At 54.0% G+C, this 22,246-nt stretch overlaps 1 protein-coding gene across 1 annotated transcript in view; it reads left to right on the top strand.

Annotated features, from left to right (window-relative positions):
- The window catches only part of LOC126487244 (SCO-spondin-like), a 56,679-nt gene that overhangs the window by 6,428 nt on the left and 28,005 nt on the right, over nucleotides 1–22,246 (top strand). The window contains exons 7-49 of the mRNA XM_050119957.1: nucleotides 16–115; nucleotides 753–911; nucleotides 1,004–1,083; nucleotides 1,403–1,555; nucleotides 1,856–2,027; nucleotides 2,161–2,401; nucleotides 2,672–2,816; nucleotides 3,707–3,824; nucleotides 4,456–4,631; nucleotides 4,873–5,100; nucleotides 5,248–5,413; nucleotides 5,617–5,854; nucleotides 6,884–7,073; nucleotides 7,179–7,273; nucleotides 7,481–7,737; nucleotides 8,023–8,157; nucleotides 9,230–9,426; nucleotides 9,510–9,637; nucleotides 9,728–9,837; nucleotides 10,235–10,384; nucleotides 10,478–10,571; nucleotides 10,657–10,826; nucleotides 11,047–11,280; nucleotides 11,701–11,922; nucleotides 12,350–12,586; nucleotides 13,351–13,442; nucleotides 13,527–13,758; nucleotides 13,883–14,035; nucleotides 14,293–14,433; nucleotides 14,504–14,686; nucleotides 14,767–14,917; nucleotides 15,448–15,601; nucleotides 15,726–15,780; nucleotides 16,223–16,321; nucleotides 16,520–16,711; nucleotides 16,801–16,928; nucleotides 17,373–17,532; nucleotides 17,612–17,765; nucleotides 18,215–18,287; nucleotides 19,008–19,065; nucleotides 20,325–20,447; nucleotides 20,753–20,899; nucleotides 22,023–22,193. Of these exons, the coding sequence (XP_049975914.1) occupies nucleotides 16–115; nucleotides 753–911; nucleotides 1,004–1,083; nucleotides 1,403–1,555; nucleotides 1,856–2,027; nucleotides 2,161–2,401; nucleotides 2,672–2,816; nucleotides 3,707–3,824; nucleotides 4,456–4,631; nucleotides 4,873–5,100; nucleotides 5,248–5,413; nucleotides 5,617–5,854; nucleotides 6,884–7,073; nucleotides 7,179–7,273; nucleotides 7,481–7,737; nucleotides 8,023–8,157; nucleotides 9,230–9,426; nucleotides 9,510–9,637; nucleotides 9,728–9,837; nucleotides 10,235–10,384; nucleotides 10,478–10,571; nucleotides 10,657–10,826; nucleotides 11,047–11,280; nucleotides 11,701–11,922; nucleotides 12,350–12,586; nucleotides 13,351–13,442; nucleotides 13,527–13,758; nucleotides 13,883–14,035; nucleotides 14,293–14,433; nucleotides 14,504–14,686; nucleotides 14,767–14,917; nucleotides 15,448–15,601; nucleotides 15,726–15,780; nucleotides 16,223–16,321; nucleotides 16,520–16,711; nucleotides 16,801–16,928; nucleotides 17,373–17,532; nucleotides 17,612–17,765; nucleotides 18,215–18,287; nucleotides 19,008–19,065; nucleotides 20,325–20,447; nucleotides 20,753–20,899; nucleotides 22,023–22,193 (6,661 nt within the window). The remainder of the gene's footprint in view (nucleotides 1–15; nucleotides 116–752; nucleotides 912–1,003; nucleotides 1,084–1,402; nucleotides 1,556–1,855; nucleotides 2,028–2,160; nucleotides 2,402–2,671; nucleotides 2,817–3,706; nucleotides 3,825–4,455; nucleotides 4,632–4,872; nucleotides 5,101–5,247; nucleotides 5,414–5,616; nucleotides 5,855–6,883; nucleotides 7,074–7,178; nucleotides 7,274–7,480; nucleotides 7,738–8,022; nucleotides 8,158–9,229; nucleotides 9,427–9,509; nucleotides 9,638–9,727; nucleotides 9,838–10,234; nucleotides 10,385–10,477; nucleotides 10,572–10,656; nucleotides 10,827–11,046; nucleotides 11,281–11,700; nucleotides 11,923–12,349; nucleotides 12,587–13,350; nucleotides 13,443–13,526; nucleotides 13,759–13,882; nucleotides 14,036–14,292; nucleotides 14,434–14,503; nucleotides 14,687–14,766; nucleotides 14,918–15,447; nucleotides 15,602–15,725; nucleotides 15,781–16,222; nucleotides 16,322–16,519; nucleotides 16,712–16,800; nucleotides 16,929–17,372; nucleotides 17,533–17,611; nucleotides 17,766–18,214; nucleotides 18,288–19,007; nucleotides 19,066–20,324; nucleotides 20,448–20,752; nucleotides 20,900–22,022; nucleotides 22,194–22,246) is intronic.

The raw sequence follows: 22,246 nt of genomic DNA, 5'->3' as shown, positions 1-22,246 counted from the left end.
ATGGCTCACTCTCAGGTTCGAGTGATGATGGGTTCTGAGGAGGTGTTGATCCAAGATGGAGAGGTCTCTGTGAAGGGGCAGCCAGTGCCTGACGGGGAGCCTCGACTTCTTCATGGTGAGGGCTCCTTCCCTCTTCTGGGGTACTCTGCCCACTCCTCAGGGCAGGCTGTCAGGCTGGGGCAGAGCTGCTGTGACCCCTGAGTACTGTTGGAAAACTTGAAAATTAAGGGTCAGGAAGGCATAAGCCTGGATCACTCACTCCTGTCTGCCTTCAGCTATGACTTGGGCAAATCACTCTGTTTAACTGTCTTGAGGCTCAGTTACCCCACCTGCCTCGTGAGAGTATCATCATGGCTGAGATAGGAGGTTGGGGTGAAGTGTGCATGTGTCTGTATGATATAGGGGGGTGGGCAGAGTGTAATGTATAGTGTGCATGTTTTGTCTGTGTAGAAGTGTGGTTTGTGTGTATGTGAGGTTTGTGGTATATGTTGTGTGCTGTGGTGCATGAACTATGTATAAGGTATGTGTACTGTATGTGTATTTGTACTGTGAGTGGAATGTGTGTATAGTATATGTGTGGTGTGGATATAGTGTGTGTTATAATTTACTCTCTTAAGATAGCAGCCACAGCAGAAAAACCACAGTGCAGAGCTTGTAAATTTGTGTGAACTCTTTTCCTAGTCAGCTAAGGCCCTGCTGTGATGAGATGGGAGTGTGGCCCTTATAACTGAATGACCCTGTCCTATTCCCAGGAGTGAGCCTGCAGTGGCAGGGAGACTGGCTGGTGCTCTCTGGGGGCCTGGGGGTTGTTGTGAGACTGGACAGGTCCGGTTCCATCTCCATTTCCGTGGACCATGAGTTCTGGGGACGGACACAGGGCCTCTGTGGGCTTTACAATGGCCGGCCAGAGGGTATGTAAGGTGTGGCTCGGTATGGCTGGTGGACGGGGTCGGGAGAGTACACAAAGGATGTGTACTCTAGCACTGGCCTCAAACTTCCTCAGATGACTTTGTGGAGCCAGAAGGGGGACTGGCTATGCTAGCTGCTACCTTTGGGAATTCATGGAGGCTCCCTGGCTATGAGGTGAGACTGCTTCCCGCCTGCCCACTATTTCCCTGGGGTCCTCAGGAAGTGCACACAGGTTCCAGGACCCATAGGGAGCCTGGCAACTGCTGTGTGATGACCACCCTGGGGGCCTCCCTGATGTGGCCACTGACCAGTCTGTCTGGGCTGACTGACCCTGGCTCCTCTTCCTCTGGGCTGGGCTTGTCACTTTGCCAGCTCTGCAGCCCAGAAGGAGGCCTGGTGGGCAGGCCGGTGGAGGTAACTGTGAGGGCAGCAATCACGTTCCTGTTTTCCTAATATCTCTCATCGCTGCTTCCTGGCCTGGTTCTGTCCTCAGCCCGAGTGTCTGGATGCAGTGGAGGTGGCCCAGGGCTGTGAGGGCATCCTGCAAGGTACACATACAGGCTTGGAAACGGGCAAGCTTCAAGCTCAAGCCCAGGATATATGCCACCAATTGCTGGAGGGTCCGTTCTTGCAATGCCATGTCCAGGTATGGGTGGGACGGAGATGGTGACCAGCTCTGGAGGGGAGGGTTCTGTAGGCACTGATGGATGATAGAGAGGTGCCAGCTGGGTGATCTGGTCCTGCCATCACTTGCATTGGGTCATCAGTCACTGCACTCCTTTGTCTTTGGTTTTACCTCTGAGAACATGATGGCTGTTCTTGTCACTGTTGAGGCCCCTTCCAGCACTTACCATGTTTGGTTTCAAGTTGGGATGTAAAGGAAAAGGGGGCAGGAGATATTGGCGAGGAAGGTCACTTACTGGCTGAAGATTTCCCTTCCCGACAGGTTCCCCCGGATGAGTACCATGAGACCTGCCTCTTTGCCTACTGTGTTGGAGCCAGAGCAGGCAGTGACCCAGAGGAGCAGCAGGAAGCTGTTTGTGCCACCTTTGCCAACTATGCCCAGGCCTGTGCCAGACAGCACATCTATGTGCACTGGAGGAAGCCTGGCTTCTGTGGTATGCTGGGTCTGCCCACCTGAAGCTAACCAAGGTCCTGGAGTGACCGGTTTCCTGAGGGCCCCCTGGCTGTCTCCCATGGCCTATTGGATTTCCACAGCCAGCCCTTCACAGAACACTTTTGTTCCCACAGAACGCCTGTGTCCAGGGGGGCAGCTCTATTCTGATTGTGTCTCATCCTGCCCACCCAGCTGCTCAGCAGTAGCCCAAGGAGAGGAGGGGTCTTGTGGGAAAGAGTGTGTGAGTGGCTGTGAATGCCCCGCTGGCCTCTTTTGGGATGGTACCCACTGTGTGCCTGCTGCCCACTGCCCCTGCTACCACCGGCGCCAGCGCTACGCCCCTGGTGACACTGTGAACCAGCAATGCAACCCTTGGTGGGTCTTTGGGCTCTGGTGGGCCACGTAGTTCTCCCCGATGTTTTTATTTATGCTTTTTCTGAGATTTGCGCCTCCAAATAACCAGTGCACTCCGGGGCTTCCCACCCCGTGACCTGTGACATTTCTGGCATGATTAATAGTCCAGTTGCAATGGTGGTGGGTGTGCCGGGGGAAAAAACCACTGAGCTGGGAGTAGGTCATGCCCAGCTCCACACTCTGGGATGAATCCGATGCCACAGTGCACTGTCCCACCCTCTGTGCTCTTAGCGTATGCCAGGATGGCCACTGGCACTGTGCCCAGGCCCTGTGCCCTGCTGAGTGTGCAGTGGGCGGTGACGGGCATTACTTCACTTTTGATGGGCGGAGCTTCTCCTTCCGGGGCAATCCAGGCTGCCACTACAGCTTGGTGCAGGTGAGCAGAGAGCCTATCTCAGGAAGAGGATCTTGTCAGAGTGGGGGCCCTCACAGGGGAGTTCTGAGGGGAGAGGACTGGAAACAAGTCATTAAAGCAATCGGTGAAACATATAGTCCCTAGCAAGGAAATATGGGCAGCAGTGCTGGCAGAAGAATGACCGCCTGCATCCCTCCCCCCGCCTTGGCACCTCAGACACGCACACGCACACGCACGCCACCCTAATCTAAGGCCACAGAACTGAACCCATCTTCATAGTTCCTTTTACAAATGTAAAACATCGGGCTTATCACAGGCAGAGAAAGAAGGGACCCTCTCCAATAAACCTGGGGAATTCAGCACACGCCATGTTTTTTCAGTCCTTCCAAGGGGTCATCGGTGGTCTCTCAATTTTAGTGTTGGACCACTGTAATTCCTTCACTTCTCCTTGTCCCCTCCTTGCCTGGGGAACAGCGGGGTGAGGAAGTTAGGTGAGAGCAGAGTCAACAAGCTGGTGTGTTAGCCAGGGCAGCCGTCTCCCCACTCGCCTGGCCAAAGATACATGAGGTGTGCACACAGAGATGGAGGCTGCATGCCAGCACACAGACCACACACACATACACACAGCCATATATGTGTATGTAAATTCAACAAATGTGTGCACATATATCTATATGTATACAAATAGAGAACAGCCATGGGGAGGAAAGATCGAGATCTTCCCTTTCCAATGTATACACAGACACACACATGCATGCACATGCATACATGCACACACAAACCTGCAGTCACACAAACCTCCTCACATGCCCTCACATCCATCTGCCCATGTCAGTCCTGTGTGGGGTGGGAGCTGCGGTTATCACGCTACTGAGACTTCCTCATGGCTTCTGCCACCTTGTCTACCCCAGGACTCTATAAAAGACCAGCTGCTGGTTGCATTGGAGCATGGGGCCTGTGACACTGGGAGCTGCCTCCACGCCCTCTCTGTCTTCCTGGGGAATACCCATATTCAGCTCAGACACTCAGGTAGCGTCAACTCTGCCACCTGGGCTACGCAGGGCCTTTGTTCCCTGGGGAGTCTCTGCAGTCTTCTTCTTCAGGGTGCTGAATGGACCTGTTGCCCACTGTCCTTACTCTGCAAACTCAGGCCTACCCCCTGCCTGCCCACCCCTTGGACTTCAGTAACCATCCCTTCTAGATTCCCACAACTGAACTTACTGCCTACAGTGCCTCATGCTCCTATCTCAGGGGCAGATACACTATCTCAAAGGCATCTTCCAAGCAGTTTCTGCTGGTCTTCAGAAGTAAACACAAGTCACACAGTTATAAAAAGCCTTGCAATGAGCTGCTGAGGTTGGCCCCTCTCAGCGACTGTCCCTCCAACTCTGCCATGCCCCAGCCTGCTGCTGACTCTCTTTACCCAGCTCCTCCCACATACTGACCACACAAACAAAGGGATGTGCAAAATTGCATCATGATGTGTGTTCTTGAGCTATGGTGGTCTCTGGCAGAACAAGTGGCCTCCAGGGGTCACTGGAGTCGTTCCCACATCCCTTTACCCCAACGCATGCTCTCCCATCTTGCCAAATCTTTCCCCTCTTGCAACCCCATCCTCCCACAGGCTCCCTATCACAATAGTCAGGCCTCTCTCTTCTAGGAGCTGTGCTGGTGGATGGGCAGGATGTAGGCTTGCCCTGGATTGGTGCTGAGGGCTTCAATGTTTCCCATGCCTCCTCTGCTTTCTTGCTGTTGCGCTGGCCTGGGGCCTGGGTTCTCTGGGGAGTGGAGGATCCTGCAGCCTACATCACCCTGGAACCCCATTATGCCTACCAGGTATGCAAGAAGGCCAATGAGTATCTGGGTTAGGCTAAGTAAGACTGAGTTTCACTTTTCTATGTCTTCTGTGACTCAGGTACAGGGTCTGTGTGGCACCTTCACCTGGGTTAGGCTAAGTAAGACTGAGTTTCACTTTTCTATGTCTTCTGTGACTCAGGTACAGGGTCTGTGGGGCACCTTCACCTGGGTTAGGCTAAGTAAGACTGAGTTTCACTTTTCTATGTCTTCTGTGACTCAGGTACAGGGTCTGTGTGGCACCTTCACCTGGAAGCAGCAGGATGACTTCCTGACACCGGCTGGAGACATAGAGACCAGTGTCACCGCCTTTGCTAGCAAGTTCCAGGTGTCAGGTGGTGAAGGGTGCCCCTTGATGGATGACACCCCACAGTTATCCTGCAGCACTTACTCCCAGCGCCTCACTTTCGCAGAGGCAACCTGTGCCATCTTGCATGGCCCCACCTTTCAGGTACTAGGGCGTCCCCCTCCTCTGCCCGTAAGATCAAGGATCCAAACTGCAAGAAAGAGTCAAGGGCACGGGGGGGGGGGCAGCAATGGACTCCCAAGGGAATGGAATCAATAAAGAAAGAACTGCCCCTTTTCTTTTTGTCCAAAGGAGTGCCATGGGCTAGTAGACAGAGAGCCGTTCCGATTGCAGTGCTTGGAGGCTGTGTGTGGCTGTGCCCCTGGCGGGAACTGTCTGTGCTCTGTGCTCTCTGCCTATGCACGCCGCTGTGCCCAGGAGGGTGTCCTGCTGCACTGGAGAAATGAGTCGCTGTGCCGTAAGTCTCTCAGCCCAATCAGCCCTACTCTGGGCTCCTCACTTCCTTCTCCCAGCGCCACCCCCAATTGGGGAAAGTTGGATGGGGCAGGAACTCCTTCCTTACCAGACTGTTGCTAGGCACCTTTCTCCTGTAGGGATATAAGGACTTGAGGTCTAGACAGTGTGGCTAAGCTTCTGATTTGCATGTATCCCTGTGCCCAGCTGTCCTGTGTACTGGTGGGCAGGAATACCAGGAGTGTGCCCCAGTGTGCGGTCATCATTGTGGAGAGCCAGAAGAGTGTAAAGAGCTTGGCAGCTGTGTGTCTGGTTGTAACTGTCCCCCGGGACTGCTGTGGGACCTTGAGGGTCAATGTGTGCCTCCCAGCATGTGTCCCTGTCAGCTTGGAGGCCGTCGTTACAACGTTGGCGACACTGCCACCAAGAATAACTGCAGCCACTGGTAAGAACCACCACCTTTGGACATAAAGAAGAAGGACTTTTGAGAAAATAGCTACCTGTGTTACTATGTGGTCTCCGTGGGTTGCCAGGGAGGGATGGCAAGGTGCTGATAGTTCCTCAGTGCCAGGGCACCGTCAGCTTCAGGAAGCTCTTTCATGCCCACTACCTATTTATGGCATTGGTTTTACTTCCTAGCTATAGTCTAATAAAGTGTGGGGGATGAAAAGCCATTCCTACTTGGCAGATGAGGAAAGTGGGGCTCAGATATGTAGACAGTTTGTTACAGAGAAGGAAAGATGAAGTTTACACCTAAGGAGGCAGAGGTAGGCTCCAGGGCACCTCAGTGAATCCCCTTTGCTGCTTGGACAAGTGGTAAATGTCTTAGTCACTTTCCTTGTTTCTGTGACCAAATACCTGACAAGAAACAACTTGAGGGAGGAAGTGATTGTTTTGCCTCTCTGTGCAAGGAAACACAGTCCTCCATGGTGGGGAAGTCATGGCAGCAGTAGTCATGGCCACATTACATCCTTAGCCAGGAAGCAGCGAGAGAAATGGAGGCTGGTGCTTGGCCCACTTTCTCCTCTTTATTTAGCCCAGGATCTCAGTGGGTGGAATGCTGCTGCCCAGTCAGGGTGGGTCTTCACACCTCAATTAACACAATCTAGAAAATTCTTATGGATAGACCCTGGGACTTGTGGCCAGCGAATTCTAGATATCATCAAATTGACAGTCAAGATTAGTCACCTCATTAGGGGAGCTGGTATCTCTGCGCCATTCTAGAGTTCAGAGACTAGCCCCACTGGAGCTGGACAGAAGGGGAATTGTGGATCCCGGGCATGTGGGCTTCCTGAACAGCCTGCCCTCCTGTGCTGGAGGCTGGGGTGTTGGAAACTGAGCTGTTCCAGTCTCTGGAATTAGGGCTGGGTTCCTACTAGGCATTAGGGGTTCCAAATACCTGCAGGGGTCCTCAGTATCTAGATTCCTGAGATCCCATGCTGGGCCTGGCTCTTCCATCTTCCCTCCTCTACAGCATCTGCCAGGAGAGGGGCCTCTGGAACTGCACAGCCCACCGCTGCCCTCCACAGCAGGCACTCTGCCCCCAGGAGCTCGTCTATGCCCCTGGTGCCTGCCTTCTCACCTGTGACAGCCCCAGGGCCAACCATTCCTGTCTGGCTGGAAGTACTGATGGCTGTGTCTGTCCCCTTGGTACCGTGTTGCTGGTGAGGCTAGGAAGGGGACCCATGGGACAACCAGGTGCTCTCCTTATACAAGAACCCTGCTCTGCTCCCTAGATGTCCAAAACATTGTTTTCACCCTCCTCCCAGGACAGGCACTGTGTGCCTCCAGATCTGTGTCCATGTCGTCACAATGGACAGTGGTACCCACCCAATGCTACTATCCAGGAAGATTGCAACATTTGGTATGCAGAATTCCAATCACCCTATGACCCTGTGACCCTCGAATCCCCAGACACTATGCCTCTTTTCACTAAAAGGGTTTGGGATGGTGGATGGGACAGAACATCCAGATTGATCGGGATACTGGGAACCCTCTAGAATCTCCCACACTCAGGGTCCGTCTGGGCTGTCCCTGCTGTTGATGGCTCTGTCCTATCTCTTGCCCACAGTGTGTGCCAGGGCCAAAGGTGGCACTGTACAGGTCAGCGATGCAGTGGATGGTGCCAGGCATCTGGTGCTCCCCACTACGTGACATTCGATGGGCTGGTCCTTACCTTTCCTGGGGCCTGCGAGTACCTGCTCGTGAGAGAGGCTAGTGGCCGCTTCAGTGTCTCCATCCAGAACCTGCCCTGTGGGGCCAGTGGCCTCACTTGCACCAAGGCGGTGACTGTGCGCCTGGACAGCACGGTTGTGCACATGCTTAGAGGTGGCTGCGACTATCAAGGAGAGCTGCGATACTGCCAGAGAGTGGGGGGCACAGCAGGGTGGTCTCAGGTCTCCTCGGCATGGCCAGGGCCCAGGTGTCTTTCAGTTCCTCCCCGGGTTTGATGGTCCTTATGGTGGGGTTTGTTGGAGCCAGAACTCTGGAAAATCAAAGCCCATGGAAGTCTTATGACCCCCCCTCAAGGTCACCTAGGTAAATGAGCAAAAGAAAGTTTGGAAAAGTAACTGGGAGAACCAGGCTAAATGTAACACCCCCTCTCTTCTCCAGGCCAGGCAGTAACAGTGAATGGAGTGGGCATAAGTCTCCCCAAAGTCTATACAGGCCCGGGACTGAGCCTGCACCGTGCTGGCCTCTTCCTGCTGTTGACAACACGCCTGGGTCTCACTCTGCTCTGGGATGGAGGTCAGACTCTGCCCTGGTGCCCTTAGCCCACACCAGGCCTTTGCACTGGTGTCCTGATTTCCCCAAAACTCTTCTTCCCGGTACCTGCCAAACTCTGAGGTTAAGACTGACCCTGGAAGCCGGGCGGTGGTGGCGCACGCCTTTAATCTCAGCACTCGGGAGGCAGAGGCAGGCGGATCTCTGTGAGTTCGAGGCCAGCCTGGTCTACAAGAGAAAAAAAGCTACGGAGAAACCCTGTCTTGAAAAAAAAAAAAAAAAAAAAGACTGACCCTGGATAGCCCACTAGGGACAGATTTCCAGTATGACAGCCAAGATCTTTTCTGAATCCTACCCTCTGCTCAGTGCCCCCAGCCTAGTGAACACTCTGATTACAGCGCTTGAAAGTGGTTGGACCTTCCATGTTCTATTTTCCTTTTCAAAACATTATTTATTTTTATTTTGTGTGCATCCTTGTTTTGTCTGTGTGTATGTCTTGTGAGGGTGGTGGCTCTTCTGGACTGGAGTCACGGATGGTTGTGAGCTGCTATGTGGGTGCTTGGAATTGAGCCCATGTCGTCTAGAGGAGCAATCAGTACTTTTAACCACTGAGCCATCTCTCCAGTCCCTATGTTATAGTTTCATAACTGTGTTTTTCTTCATTTTACAAACATGACAGCCTCACTAAAAAAACATTTAGAAAATGCCAAATTTTAGGAAGAAGTGAAAATAGACCTGCTGACATCTCTCTACCCAAACATAAGCAGTTGGTGTCTTAGAAATACGGCTGTTAGTGAGGGATGGAGGGAAACCAAAATAACCCTGTCCTCTCGGCTGGGCTACCCTGGAGCTTTTTTCCACAGAAGGGTAATAGGGCCTCTCAGGCCATCCTGAAGCCTCCTGAGTCTGGCCCGCTTGGAGGATTTTGAAGCTTGGTTCCTAGCTGGCTCCCAGAAGTTGGTCTTTTCATTATCCTCAGAAAAGAGGATCAGCCCTGTTGGGTGGGGGTACCTGTGCAAGGAGGCTGTCTAACCATGTATTTCTCTGCCCCCGCCCAGCCGAGGGCTCCTAAAGTTACTTTTTATAATGCCACCAGGCACCCGGGTGCTGGTACAGCTGTCCCCCCACTTCCACGGTCGTGTGGCTGGGCTGTGTGGAAACTTTGATGGTGATGCCAGTAACGACCTGCGGAGCCGCCAAGGAGTTCTGGAGCCCACGGCAGAGCTTACTGCCCATTCCTGGCGTCTCAATCCCCTGTGCCCTGAGCCAGGAGACATGCCGCACCCCTGTTCAGTGAGCAGGGCGGGGCAGCGAGAGGGAGGTGGGGGTGTGATAGCTGAGTTGGGGGAGGCTCACAGAAGCACCCTGTGCTGCAGGTGAACACCCACCGGGTGAACTGGGCTCAGGCCCGCTGTGGGGTGATATTGAAGCCAATCTTTGCCTCATGCCACACGGAGGTGCCCCCGCAACAGCACTATGAGTGGTGTGTGTACGATGCCTGTGGGTAAGGAGGGGCCGAGGGGTGGGTGCCATGGGCGTGCTGAGGTGTGTGTAGGGGGCGGGGTGTATGATCGGTCGATGGCTCCACCCACAGCTGCGACACAGGGGGTGACTGTGAGTGCCTCTGCTCAGCCATTGCCGCATATGCGCATGAGTGTGCCCAGCACCGACACCATGTGCGTTGGCGCAGCCAGGAACTCTGCCGTGAGTATGCCCTCCTCTCGCAATCCTGCCATAGGTCCAGCCCCTTGAAATGTGCTTCTCCTGTCCCACCAGCTGGCGATTTAATCACTTAGGTTCAAATGTGGACTGAATGCCCTCTCTATTGCTAGATGCTTCTTAATGGACCAAACATGAGAATGGCTGACTCACAGGGCCAGCATCCTTCATCTTGGTTTTTGTTGTTGTTGTTGTTGGTTTTTTTTTTTTTTTTTTTTTTTTTTTTTTTTTTTTGTTTTTTTTTTTTGGTGGTAGTGATGGGGATCTTGGCAAAGGTATACATCCTGTGCTTTCCTTGGGTGTCAATGAAGCTGGCTTGCCTGTGCCGTTGCGTCCTGGTGCCCTTGGGCCTCAGTGCAGACTCTCTTTTCTCGCCACCCAGCCCTACAGTGTGAAGGTGGTCAGGTATATGAAGCCTGTGGCTCCACCTGTCCCCCCACCTGCCATGACCATCATCCCGAGACCAGATGGCACTGCCAGGCCATCAGTTGTGTGGAGGGCTGCTTCTGCCCCGAGGGAACATTGCTTCATGGTATGTTGCTGGAGGTGGACACCATGGCTGGGTAAAGGCCACAAGCCTTGGCTGGACATCCTTTGTTCTGAATCCCACGCTCTGTGCTTTCAGGAGGAGCCTGTGTGGACCCGGCTGCCTGTCCCTGTGAGTGGGGTGGCAGTTTCTTCCCACCGGGGACTGTGCTGCAAAAGGACTGTGGAAACTGGTGAGCGGGACACCCAGGAGAAGCCTGCGCTCTTGGGCTGAACAGGCTGGCGGGTGGCTAATGCCAGGCCCCCTGTTGTGCTCAGCACGTGTCAGGAAAGTCAGTGGCATTGTGGAGGTGATGGTGCCCCCTGTGAGGAGATGGAACCCAGCTGTGCAGAAGGAGAGGCTCCGTGCAGAGACAGTGGGCACTGTGTGCCACTTGAGTGGCTTTGTGATAACCAGGATGACTGTGGTGATGGCTCAGATGAGGAGGGTGAGTGTTTTTACTCGTGTGGCACTAACAGGGACAGATAACCAAGTTTGAAGCTGCAGGATCTGTCCGCAGGGTGGCTCCCTAAGCTGGCTTCCCCTGCAGGGAGCTATGACTTAGGTGATGGGGGAAGACTGAGGGGCAGGGAGGGTGTTCTGGTCCTTCTTGGGCCAGGATCTTTGCCATCACCTCATCCTCAGCCTGCCTGCTTTCCCTATGCCAGGCTGTGCCACCTCAAGCTGTGGGGAGGGACAGATGTCTTGCCAATCCGGCCACTGCCTGCCCCTGGCCCTGCTCTGTGATGGACGGGATGACTGTGGAGATGGTACAGATGAGCAGGGCTGCCCGTGTCCCCTTGGCTCTCTGACCTGTGCTGATGGTCGCTGCTTGCCACCTGCCCTGCTGTGTAATGGTCATCCTGACTGTCCGGATGCTGCAGATGAAGAGTCCTGTCTGGGTGAGGAGTCGTGGCCCTGCCTTCAGCCTACTAGGAACCCCCTCTCAGGGTCCGGAATACACACACACACACACACACACACATATATACATACACTTCTTTGCCGGGTCTCCACTTCTAAAGGTGATACCTGTCAATGACTGAATGGAGATGTCCCAAAGAAATAGAATAAATGGTGACCCCAGGGGCTGGATGACTCAATGGTTAAGATTATTGCTCTTCCAGATGACCTGAAATCAGTTCCAAGCACCCACATTGGGCCACTCACAACCACCTGTAACTCCAACTCCAGGGGTTCTGGCATCCTCTTCTGGCCTCCACAGGCACCTGCGCACAGGCAGCTTACACTCACAAACACACAGACACATACACTTTTATAAGTCTTAGAAGGAGTAAGTCCCTCCTTTCCTCTGGCTGCAGGGCAGGTGAGCTGCACGTCTGGAGAGGTATCTTGTGATGATGGTACTTGCATCAGGACCATGCAGCTGTGTGATGGAGTTTGGGACTGCCCAGACGGAGCTGATGAGGGACCTGGTCACTGCTCTCTGCCTTCTCTGCCTACACCCCCTGCTGGCACTTGGCAGAGCACTTTCACCAGCTCTCTGAATACAGCACCAAGTCCTGTGGATAGTGCCAGCCCTGGTGAGTGTTTTGGATAAATAGGGCAAGACAGCTGGAAGACTGAACTGCTCAGGAAGGGGATGGTGTACCAGGTGCCCTGTATCCCAAAGAGAAGTATTTGAGCCATACTTTGGGGATGAAGACTTGGAATGATGTGTTCAGTGTTTGAGAGGAATGGAAGGTCCAGATTTATTTTCTCGTGTTCAGGGCCTCCTTATGAACAAGTGAAAAAGAACCTGGTAGACATTTAGGGACTAGGGGAAGGCTTGTGGAAAGCCAAACAGCTGTCAAATGCAGGAGAGGGTGGATCTAGATTGGGAAGGGGTATGCTCAGCTAGAGTCAGGAGTGCTGAAACTAGAGGGCAGCCCCAGAGGAGGTGTGAGGGTAAGCTGGACCTGGAGAGCCAAGAGTCCACTCCCACTGGTCTAACCAACACACCCACCGCAGTGTCCGCCTGCGGCCTCTTTGAGTTCCAGTGCGGCAGCGGAGAATGCACTCCTCAGGGCTGGCGCTGTGACCAGGAGGAAGACTGCACAGATGGAAGTGATGAGCTTGGCTGTGGTGGGCCCTGCATGCTGTACCAGGTGCCCTGCGCCCACAGCCCACACTGTGTGTCTCCAAGACAGCTATGTGATGGTGTGCCACAGTGCCCCGATGGTTCGGACGAGGACCCTGAAGCCTGCGGTGAGAGTCCCATACCTTATTCTGGACACCTCCCTTCTGCTGGTGGCTTAGCCGGCTGGGACCTGGCTCTTCCCAGGTGCCACCATTGCCCCTTGCTGTGGCTAGAGAGAGGCTGTGGAATTGTTTTTGTGTTTCTTTGATCTTTCTTACAAAATCTTCCTTGGAAGTTTTTGCTTTTCCCTGTAGGCCTGTGGGAGAAGAGAAAGGGGTCTTTTGTTAGAAGAAGAAACAAGAGACTGGGTGATAGCTGAGGGCACAGGGACGGGGACAGGTCTGTTGGAGGCTCCCCTACCCCAAGCTTCCCCCCACTTTACCTGAGTGGAACTCTTTGTGCCCTTCCACATTGACCCTTCACACCCTGGCTACCTCACCAGAGTGGAGATCAAGCTGTTCACAGGCTCTTATTTTTCTCCAGGACCATTCTTCAACCCCTTCTGAAGGCTCCTCTGATCCAGGACAGGACTATGCCTCCCGCTCTAATGTCCTGGCTTTCCCTGCTGGTCTCTGTGCAGGAATAGGATGGGGGAGCAGCAGCGTGGTAGGACACCTCTTATCCATAGGTTCCACCCAGCTGCCCTCATGCCATGGACTCTTCTCTTGTTGTTTGGCTCCATGGCTATGCCTGAACCCCCAACAGCTCTGTGACAAAATTCCCAGGGCGAGGATGGGCTGGACTGTGGTGTGGATACTGTTTTCTTGCTGGAGACACTCTTACAGTCTAGGAGGTGGTTTTCAGTCCTAGCTAACAGTTCGTTCTTCCCCAGAGAGGCTATTCGTCCCAGGAGGCACCAATAGGACAGGGGTTCCCTGCCCAGAATTCTCCTGCCCGAATGGCACCTGCATTGCTTTCCTGCTGGTGAGAGCCTCGGGTGGTAGGCTTGAATGGGCAGGCTCAGGTTTTGTACACCTAGCCGGAAGCCTGAGCCTATTGCTTCCCCAGGTTTGTGATGGGAACCCAGACTGTGAGTTGTCAAATGAAGCAGAGGCCTCCCTGGATGAGCAGGATTGTGGGGTCTGGGGTTCCTGGGGCCCATGGGAGCCATGCAGTCAGACCTGCGGGCCTGGAATACAGGATCGGAGTAGACGCTGCTCCCCTTCCCAACTCCCAGTGCTGCAGAACTGCCCAGGCCCACAGCACCAGTCACAGGCCTGCTTCACTGAGGCCTGCCCAGGTGACGGAGGGGGAGGGGCAGCAAGTCTTGAAGAAAGAGGGGGAAAGAGAGGCTGTTGGTCCCTAGCCCTGCCTCTAAGCCCTCTCCTCCCCAACACGCACACCATCCTTGCCTTGCCTTGTAGTGAACGGTGAATGGAGTTCTTGGTCTCCCTGGTCTCAGTGTTCCGAACCCTGTGGGGGCACCATGACACGCCATCGGCAGTGCCGTCCGCCCCAGAACGGGGGACAGGACTGTGCCCTGCTGCCCGGGAGCCCTCGTAGTACCCACCAGGCCAGTGAGTAAAGGGGAAGAGGGCAGAAGTAAAGGCACGAGGAGCTGATGATGCGATACTGAGAGGGGAGGAGGGAGAACACTCAGGGAGGAGGTCCTCTAGTGGATGCTGGGGGAGAGGAGAACACAGCAGGAATAGAGGGTTGTTGGGGGTGCTGTGGGTACTGTGGGCACTGAGGACCATGGTGGGCAGTGGTAGAAACTGGTCTCTGCCGAGGATGCCTCTCTATAAGCTCTGACCCTGTCTTTGCCTTCTTTCAGATCCCTGCCCCCAGGAGGGCTGCCCCAATGCCACTTGCTTCGGGGAGTTGGTATTCCAGCCCTGTGCCCCCTGCCCTCTGACATGTGATGATATTTCTGGTCAGACCATGTGCTTGCCTGATAGGCCCTGCAGCAGCCCAGGTGAGGGGGTACTGGAGAGGGTCTGTGGAGGCCTTGCTTTGCATGATAGCTAATGCTGGGCTTTACCTAGGTTGCTGGTGTCCCGAAGGGCAGGTTCTGGGCACTGAGGGGCGGTGTGTGAGACCCATGCAGTGTCCCTGCCTGGTGAGTGGTACCCGTTACTGGCCTGGGCAACGCATCAAAATGGATTGCCACATATGCTCCTGTCAGGATGGGCGACCACATCGCTGTCGGCCCAATCCAGAATGTTCTGGTAAGCCTCTGCCCAAGCCTATTCCTGGGGGGCCTTATTTCTCCCCAGACCACCCAGCCCTGACTCCTATCTTCTCTCAGTGGATTGTGGCTGGTCCTCCTGGTCCCCCTGGGCAGACTGTCTGGGGCCCTGCAGCAGCCAGAGCCTCCAGTGGTCTTTCCGGAGCCCCAACAACCCACGCCTCTCTGGTCGGGGTCGACGGTGCCGCGGCATCCACCGCAAGGCCCGCAGGTACAGAGTAGGGGCCCAGTCTACCCTCTACCTCTTCTTAGGAGGTTGACTCTGAGAGAGACATTCTCATCTGACAGAGACCCCACTAGCACCCTGCTAGATGACACCCGCCCCCCAGGCTGATATTTCTGAACTATTTTCCTACTTAAGGTTTGTACCTGCTAGATCCAGGAGCCAGCAGACAGAACCTACAAATAGAGCTTGACCATTCCAGTGGCAAGAATGGGCCTCTGTCTCTCGGGGGAGGGGGTGGCCTCTGCTTAGGCTTGTAGGGGCATAGTTGTTTCTGCCCTTCTGGGGCAGCTGTGTTGATCTGCAGTGTTGGCACTTGCCCATTCTTTGTGTCTGTTGTGGTTGTTCTCTTAGGAGCGGGGGTAGAGTGGGATTATAGTGTGACCGAACATTTACCCAGGATTTTCCCAGTTTTATTACTGACAGTCATAAGTCCGAGAATGCCCTTAGTCCAGCAAGTTGCGGGTGGCACTGAGTGAGCTCTCTCCTCCAGGAGGCTTAAGATGTCTCCATTACAGATGCCAGACAGAGCCCTGTGAGGGATGTGAGCAGTGGGGCCTCGTGCACCATATTGGGGAACGCTGGCGTGGAGGCCCCTGCATGGTGTGTGAGTGTCTGCATAGGGGTGTCATACGCTGCTCCCCCTATTGCCCACTGGGCAGCTGCCCCCAGGTAAGGGGTCTGGGAGAGTGGCAAGGGCTGAGCCTGGAGCGGTGATGTAGACAAACCAGGCTTGGGGAAACTGATGGAGTGGGTCAGAGATGGACAAGGGGTTTTGACGTCTCTGTTCTCACAGGGCTGGGTCCTGGTGGAGGGAATGGGAGAATCATGTTGTCACTGTTCACTGCCTGGTGAGTGGGCCTGAGGGGTGGCAAAAGAGCCTCAAGAGGAGAAGACCCCAGTGCAGACTGTGACAGGGGGCAGAGGTCCAGTGTCCTTATCCTCAAAGTGTAGCTGTAAATTGATGACGTTAGAGCTTACCCTGCATGGATAGTTACATAAGCTGTCCACTACTCGAGTCTCCTTCTAATGCCTATGGGGGCTAGAAACTGCGCCTGTTATGTCCGAAAGTTGTTTTGGCCTGGGGGTTTTATTCTGTTTTTAAAATAGTCAGCAGAGGTGAAAAACCCCAATTCACTCAAAGGGCAAGAGGGACCCTTCCCCACTGGAATTTGTTCTCGAGAAGTCATGAGCCGTAACATGTTCCAGGAAGTGCGGAGGGCCAGAGTGCTGGGTGGGTGGCTGGTGGCAGCCTCTCCCATTCTTTCTCCTGACCACTGCATCTCTGCACAGGAAAGAACCAGACAGTGGTCCCTGTGACCACTGCTACCCCTGCCCCCAGCCCTCAGATCGGAGCCCCCCTGGTCACCTATGTTCTGCCTCCTCTGGGGGGTAAGTCATGTGCTGTTTGGATGCTGAAAGGCACTGCCCTCGCAATTGCCGGACAGCTAGGGAAGCGGGACCGCTGACACAGTGCCCTGCCTCCTACTGGAGTCGCCCATCCCCCAGCTCTGCCCTCCTTGCTCCCCAATTGTCCCTGCCACCCTCTGTTCTGCCTTACTCCAGCCTACCTCCCTCCCCTGCACCCAGATGCCTGCTACTCTCCCCTGGGCCTGGCCCAACTGCCCATGTGGGCATCATCCCAGCATACAGAACACTCCACCTGGGCTGCCGTGGGCGCTCCCACCATAGGGCCTGACCCTAGAGAGGATGTTGATGCTGAGTGGCATGCCCAGCCTCTCTACCTGCAGCTGGACCTGCTGCAGCCTCGGAACCTAACTGGTCAGTGAGGAGGAGGGCATGGGATAGGGGACGGGGGTGGGATGGCTGCTTCAGTGCTGACCTTTGCCTTGCCCTGGTCCCTTCCTCAGGCATCATGCTGCAGGGGGTTGACTCTTCTGCCGCTTCTTTCACCAGCTTGTCCCTCCAGTTCAGCAGTGATGGCCTACAGTGGCATGACTATCTCAACTCCCTGCCTAATACCGTGCCTCCACCCATGGTACTGAGCACTTCAGTCCCCACAGCCATTGCCTCCAAGGGTCTTTCATTTCCCTGGGGGACAGTCCTTGCATTAGACATCTGTGAAACACCTGCTAACTAGCAGGGACTGTGCTCTGTGGAGCTGAGGGTCCAGCAACATCTGAACACACAGAAGTGACTTAGAATCTACACGTATGACCCTCTATAACAGCTTCCAAAGGAGCAGGACAGGAACACACACAGTTCACAGAGGCCCTCGGAAGGGCAGCCTCTGTGGAGCACAGCACGTTTTCTTCAGGGGTTGGCGTCCTCTGCAGGGAGACGGACCCCTTGCAGCCTGCTCTATGTGGGAGTTGCTTCTGTGTTATGAGGGTTGGGGTACACAGGAGGGGCGCCAGAGTAGGGTGACAGTGGCAGGTTGAGCAGGAGGCGGGACTTGGGCAACAGGTAATATCTCCCACAGCGTTCATCCAGGAGCCCGAGCCATATGGCCCCTGAGGTGTGGATGTTCGACCAGATGGTACAGGCGAGGTACATCAGGGTGTGGCCCCTTGATGGCCACCACAACGACGACAACCAGCGCCATGTCTTCCTGTGGGTGGAGCTGCTGGGCTGTAAGCCAGGTACAGGCCAGCCTGGGGGATGGAGGGACAGGAGTGGGCACTGCAATGTCAGGAGACCTTAGTAACATATCCTCCACAGTGTCCCCCCTGGCACCCCCATGTCCAGGGACCAGGCACCACTGTGACAGTGGGGAATGTGTCCCAAAGGGAGGGCCATGTGACAGCTCTGTGGACTGCAAAGACGGCTCTGATGAGGAGGGCTGTGGGCCCCTTCGTGCAGGCGCCAGCAGCAGGTATGGCCTGGCCTTGGGTGGAACCTGGATAGGAAAGGTATATGGGAGGAGTCCTGCCTTGTCTTCACAAACCATGCACGCTGAGGAGTCGCAGCTGGGGGTTCCAGAGCCCTCATCACCATGAGAGCCTTGAGTTCTGTGCATTCTCCCGATACCTGGTGTTTCGCGGCTCTCGAAGAAGGATAACCCCCGAGTTTAGACCACCACCACCCAGTGCGATAGGAGAGACTCTCAGTTCCTACCTGGTCCCGGAGAATGGACAATGGGAGTGTGTTACCTGCTTTCCAGTGATAATGACATGATCACGCTGCCACCACTATTAGAGCTCACCTTTGTCCAGTCTTAGTGGGCTGCACCCCTCCTGAATGCCATAACCTGATCCCTTCAGGATGGTTGGGCTCCAGGGCTGGGAGATTCCCTGGAGCCTTCCTGGTGGTTTCTCTTCCCAGAGTCCATTCCACAGCCAGGACCCCAGACCTCTCCTCCACTCAGCCTGGAAAGTTTCCATCGCAGACCGGGGAGGTGAGGGAGAAGCCAGCTTCACTGCCTCACGAATGCACTGTCTGCCCCTGCATCATCCTCCCTCTCCATACATTCAGTGGCTCCCCCTCCAGCTCGTGTTTCCTGGCACCATTCTTCCAGGCCTTCAGTCCTGAGCTTTGTGAGATCCAGCTCAGTGTCTGGGAGAGTGCTGAGGGCTAGAGGGACTGAGCGGTGCAGAGGGGTTCCGGGCAGGGCACTGACATCGTACAATCTGGGTGGCAAGAGCTCTGAGTCACGGGTGAGGAGGCACCAGGGCATCTGTTTTGGGAATCTATGTCTAAAGTCCCCAAAGGCATCTGGGACAAAGCTTGAAGGATGGGGATATCTGTGACACAGAAAGGGGCAGGACATTTCCCATTGACAAGAGACCTGTCAATGTCTTGGGGAGGCCTAGGACTTTGGGGAAGAGAGTAGAGGTGCTTGCACAGGTAGGCCAATGAGGGTATGGGCCAATGCCTAAGTATGCCCAGTTTATCCGCCTTGCAGGGGAAGTTAGCTTAGTCATGAGTTCTTTGGGCCAGTGCCTGGGGGTATCCAGACTATTTACCTTGCAGGAGAGTCACCTCTGTCTTCAGCTCTGGGCTTCTTTAAACATATAGAGGTGGGAAGGAGGCAGCTGTGGCTTGCTGGAAAAGGGATGGGGCATGTGGAGCTGCCCTGGAGGCCTGAGCAGAGTTTCTGAGCTCTCTCCCTCTGTAGGGTCTGGCAGACACAGAGAACCAGAAGCCCAAGCAGGAATCATCCATGCCTACTGGAGGTATGTGCACAGACTCCAATCCCGTCCCAAAACCCCACCCTTATCATCACCTGTCCTTCTGGAGCCAAGGGCAGTAGCATTCAGAGGCTAAAACACTCTGTCCTCTGACTTCCTCTAAGAGAGCTCAGGGTTAAGAGAGACTTGTCACCAGGTGCATGGTGAGGTCCCAACCTTCTCAGCCTACTAGACTCAGGGTGTGAGGTCTGAGGAGACAAAGACAATTCCCAGGGTAATGCCGTTGTCCTGCAAGGTGGCTGCAGCCCCCAAGCCCTGGACCAGTCTCCTTGACGGAGTTGAGAAACCACCTGGCCCCATCTTTGTCTCTCTGCTCAGCTGGCTATGATGCCAGGCATTTTTCTGAAGTATTTGTTGACAACAAGTGCCCTAAGTGGACAGAAGAGTGGGCAGACTGCCTAGCTTAGGATGCTCCTACGCAGAAAAAGGGACTCCCTGCCACACATGTGCCGGCTTCCCCAATGGCTACTGATCAGCCACCTGTACCACGGTCCCCAAGGGAGCAGTGTCAATGCAGGGTGGGAAGGTATAGACCCTTGGAGCAGCAGACTTGTACTGACTCTAACCTGGAAGATAGTGGATGCACCATGCCGACCCAGGGCCTCAGTTCCCCAACCTGTGGGTGTAGGAGGCTCTTTTCCGTGAACTCTAGTGGATGCTGTTCAGCAGTTTGGCTGAACCATGTCTTTGTGTCTTCTGTAAAAACTCACATCTGCAACTTGTGGGCTCATGGGATGAATCCGAGTCTTATTCTAAATCTGCTTCCAAAAGCAGATGTCTTTAAAGATGAATATTTTGGCAGAAAATGTGTGGCTGGCTATTCTTTTCACTATAGCTGTGAAGAGGCTCAAAAGGCAGTGTTTCTTCATGTGGCAATGTCCTCATCCTGTCTCAGCCACGCTTGCTCCTTCTACTGTTAGGTTTAAATGACTTCAGCCCTCTCCTCTAAACATCTTATTTTACAGTGGCCCTTGTACTAGAAAGTTGCTCTATCTTCTTGCAACTAGAGTACAATATTAGTACCAGGGTTTTCCTACTTTCCCTTAACTCTCTTCTTCTGTTCCTTGGGTGGCAGAATCTATTTTTTCAATCTGAGGGTGGGATGTTGTCTGTGATATCCTGTACCACATGGAACCAGAGATGCCCTCTTCAGGGTCTGTCTCACCACCTCTCGCAGTCCAGTGAGCTGAGCCAGTATCCTCTCGGTCCCACTCGCGCTTCTGAGCCGCCTCTGCCTGTTTCAGGGCAATCCGTGCAGACGGTCACCACCTTCTCCACATTCCCTTCTGGTGCCAAGGGCCTGCACCCAGAAACGGCAGCTGTGACGGTGCTTCCCCCACAGTCAGTCACTCCAGCAACTCCTGTTGGTAAGACTCTTCAGCCTGAAAGGCCTGTGTGAGCCAGGCTTCTCTGTGAGGAGCAGAAGCCACAGGAGCTCCATCACTTGGATCTAGGTCATATGGCTCCACGTCATTTTTAGCAGAGTGGGCCCAGGACCCCCAAGCTTCCTAACCCAGCTCACTCCCCTTTTATTACCTCAAGAAAGGCAGAAAGAGGGGTATCCTAGATGCTAAGTGGAGGGAATTTGGGGTCTGCCAAGAAGTGACCACAGAAGAAAGGTAAGGGTGACTGGGTCCCAAGTCAGCTGACTGTGGTGGTGTCCTGCCTGCAGGCCAAAGTGTCACCACCCCCAGGCCTTTCCCACCTATGCGCTGTGGCCCTGGGCAGGTGCCCTGTGATGTGCTGGGCTGTGTGGAGCAGAAGCAGTTGTGTGATGGGAGGGAGGACTGTCTCGATGGCTCCGATGAGCAGCACTGTGGTGAGTTGGGGGCTTACGTCATGCCCTGGAGATGGTGAGACGGTTTCAGACCTGGGTAGCTCATGCGGTAGGGAATTGAGAGGAACTGGGATAGCAGGGACTAGAGAGAAATTGTAAGAGCAACTGGAAGCACCAGTGCCTCTGAAGGTGATGGAGAGAATGAGATAGACACTGGGGTCCTCTCTAGCTGCTGAGGTTACCCACCTATCTTCCCACTTATAAACTGATCCATCCATCCACCTACCCATGTATCCAATGATCTATTCACCTTTTTATGTCTCTACCATCTACTGGCTCCTTTAAAAAATATTTATTTTTCTTGTTTTTATTTATGTATGCATCTCTCTAGCCCCCACTCACCTACTCTTAAATCTACACATTCATATATACTCCCATCTTTTGACCCATCTTTTCATGTACACATCCATGCATCTGATCATTTTTCAGTCTGGCCATATCTCTCTCCATTTGTATATCCATTAGTCTATTGGCCCGTCTATCTATCCATCTACCTGAATATTAATTTACTATATATCTAACAGTTCTATCTATCCATCCATCATCTGTCTGTCTGTCTGTCTGTCTACCTATTCATTTATCCTTCCACTTGCCTACCTACCTGTCTACTTATTTACTCATTTATTTACTGTCCCATTCACATGCTCATCCCTCTGTTCATCCATCTATCCGTGTACCCACAGACCCATCTATCTGTCCATATAGTCTCTATCTATCTGTCCATCCATCCACTCATCCGTCTCTCCAAGGTAGATAATTTTGATCAAAGCTTGGTCTGCCAGTCATAAAAGAAAGTGTTAACCAATCACAGAAACTGGGACCCCGAGGAGAACTCATTCTGAAAGAGAGCAAGGAAGAGGAAGGGCTGATCTGCATACACTGACTTCTCTCTGCATAGTCACAGTGGAGAAACTGTGAGAACTGGGGAAAGGAAGGCCTTATGTGAGCCTCATCCTGCATGAAGGCTCCAGGAGGCACTTCGAGGGCAGGAAGGCCAGAACTTCTGCTCAGCAAACTGCCCTGAAGTTCAAGGAGCTAAGTTTCTCATCCAGACAGCAAATGTTTATATGACTCCCTTCTCTCTCCTCAAATTATGAATTGGCAGCAAGTGCTGGTCCCTTCACCGTGCCTACCACTGCCCTCCCTGGGTTGCCAGCCTCAACGGTCCTCTGCTCCCCGAGTCAGCTGAGCTGCGGCAGTGGAGAGTGCCTGCCTCGTGAGCAGCGCTGTGACCTTCAGCTGAACTGCCAGGATGGCTCTGATGAAGACAATTGTGGTACGTGCTGGATGAGGTACAGTTCCGAGGGCCCTGCTCCTGCGTGAGTCGCC

Source organism: Alexandromys fortis, unplaced genomic scaffold, assembly GCF_014885135.2.
Source record: "Alexandromys fortis isolate MF-2015 unplaced genomic scaffold, M_Fortis_MF-2015_v1.1 scaffold_177, whole genome shotgun sequence".
In the NCBI taxonomy this organism is placed as follows: domain Eukaryota; kingdom Metazoa; phylum Chordata; class Mammalia; order Rodentia; family Cricetidae; genus Alexandromys; species Alexandromys fortis.
This window is presented reverse-complemented; position numbering and strand designations above follow the sequence as displayed.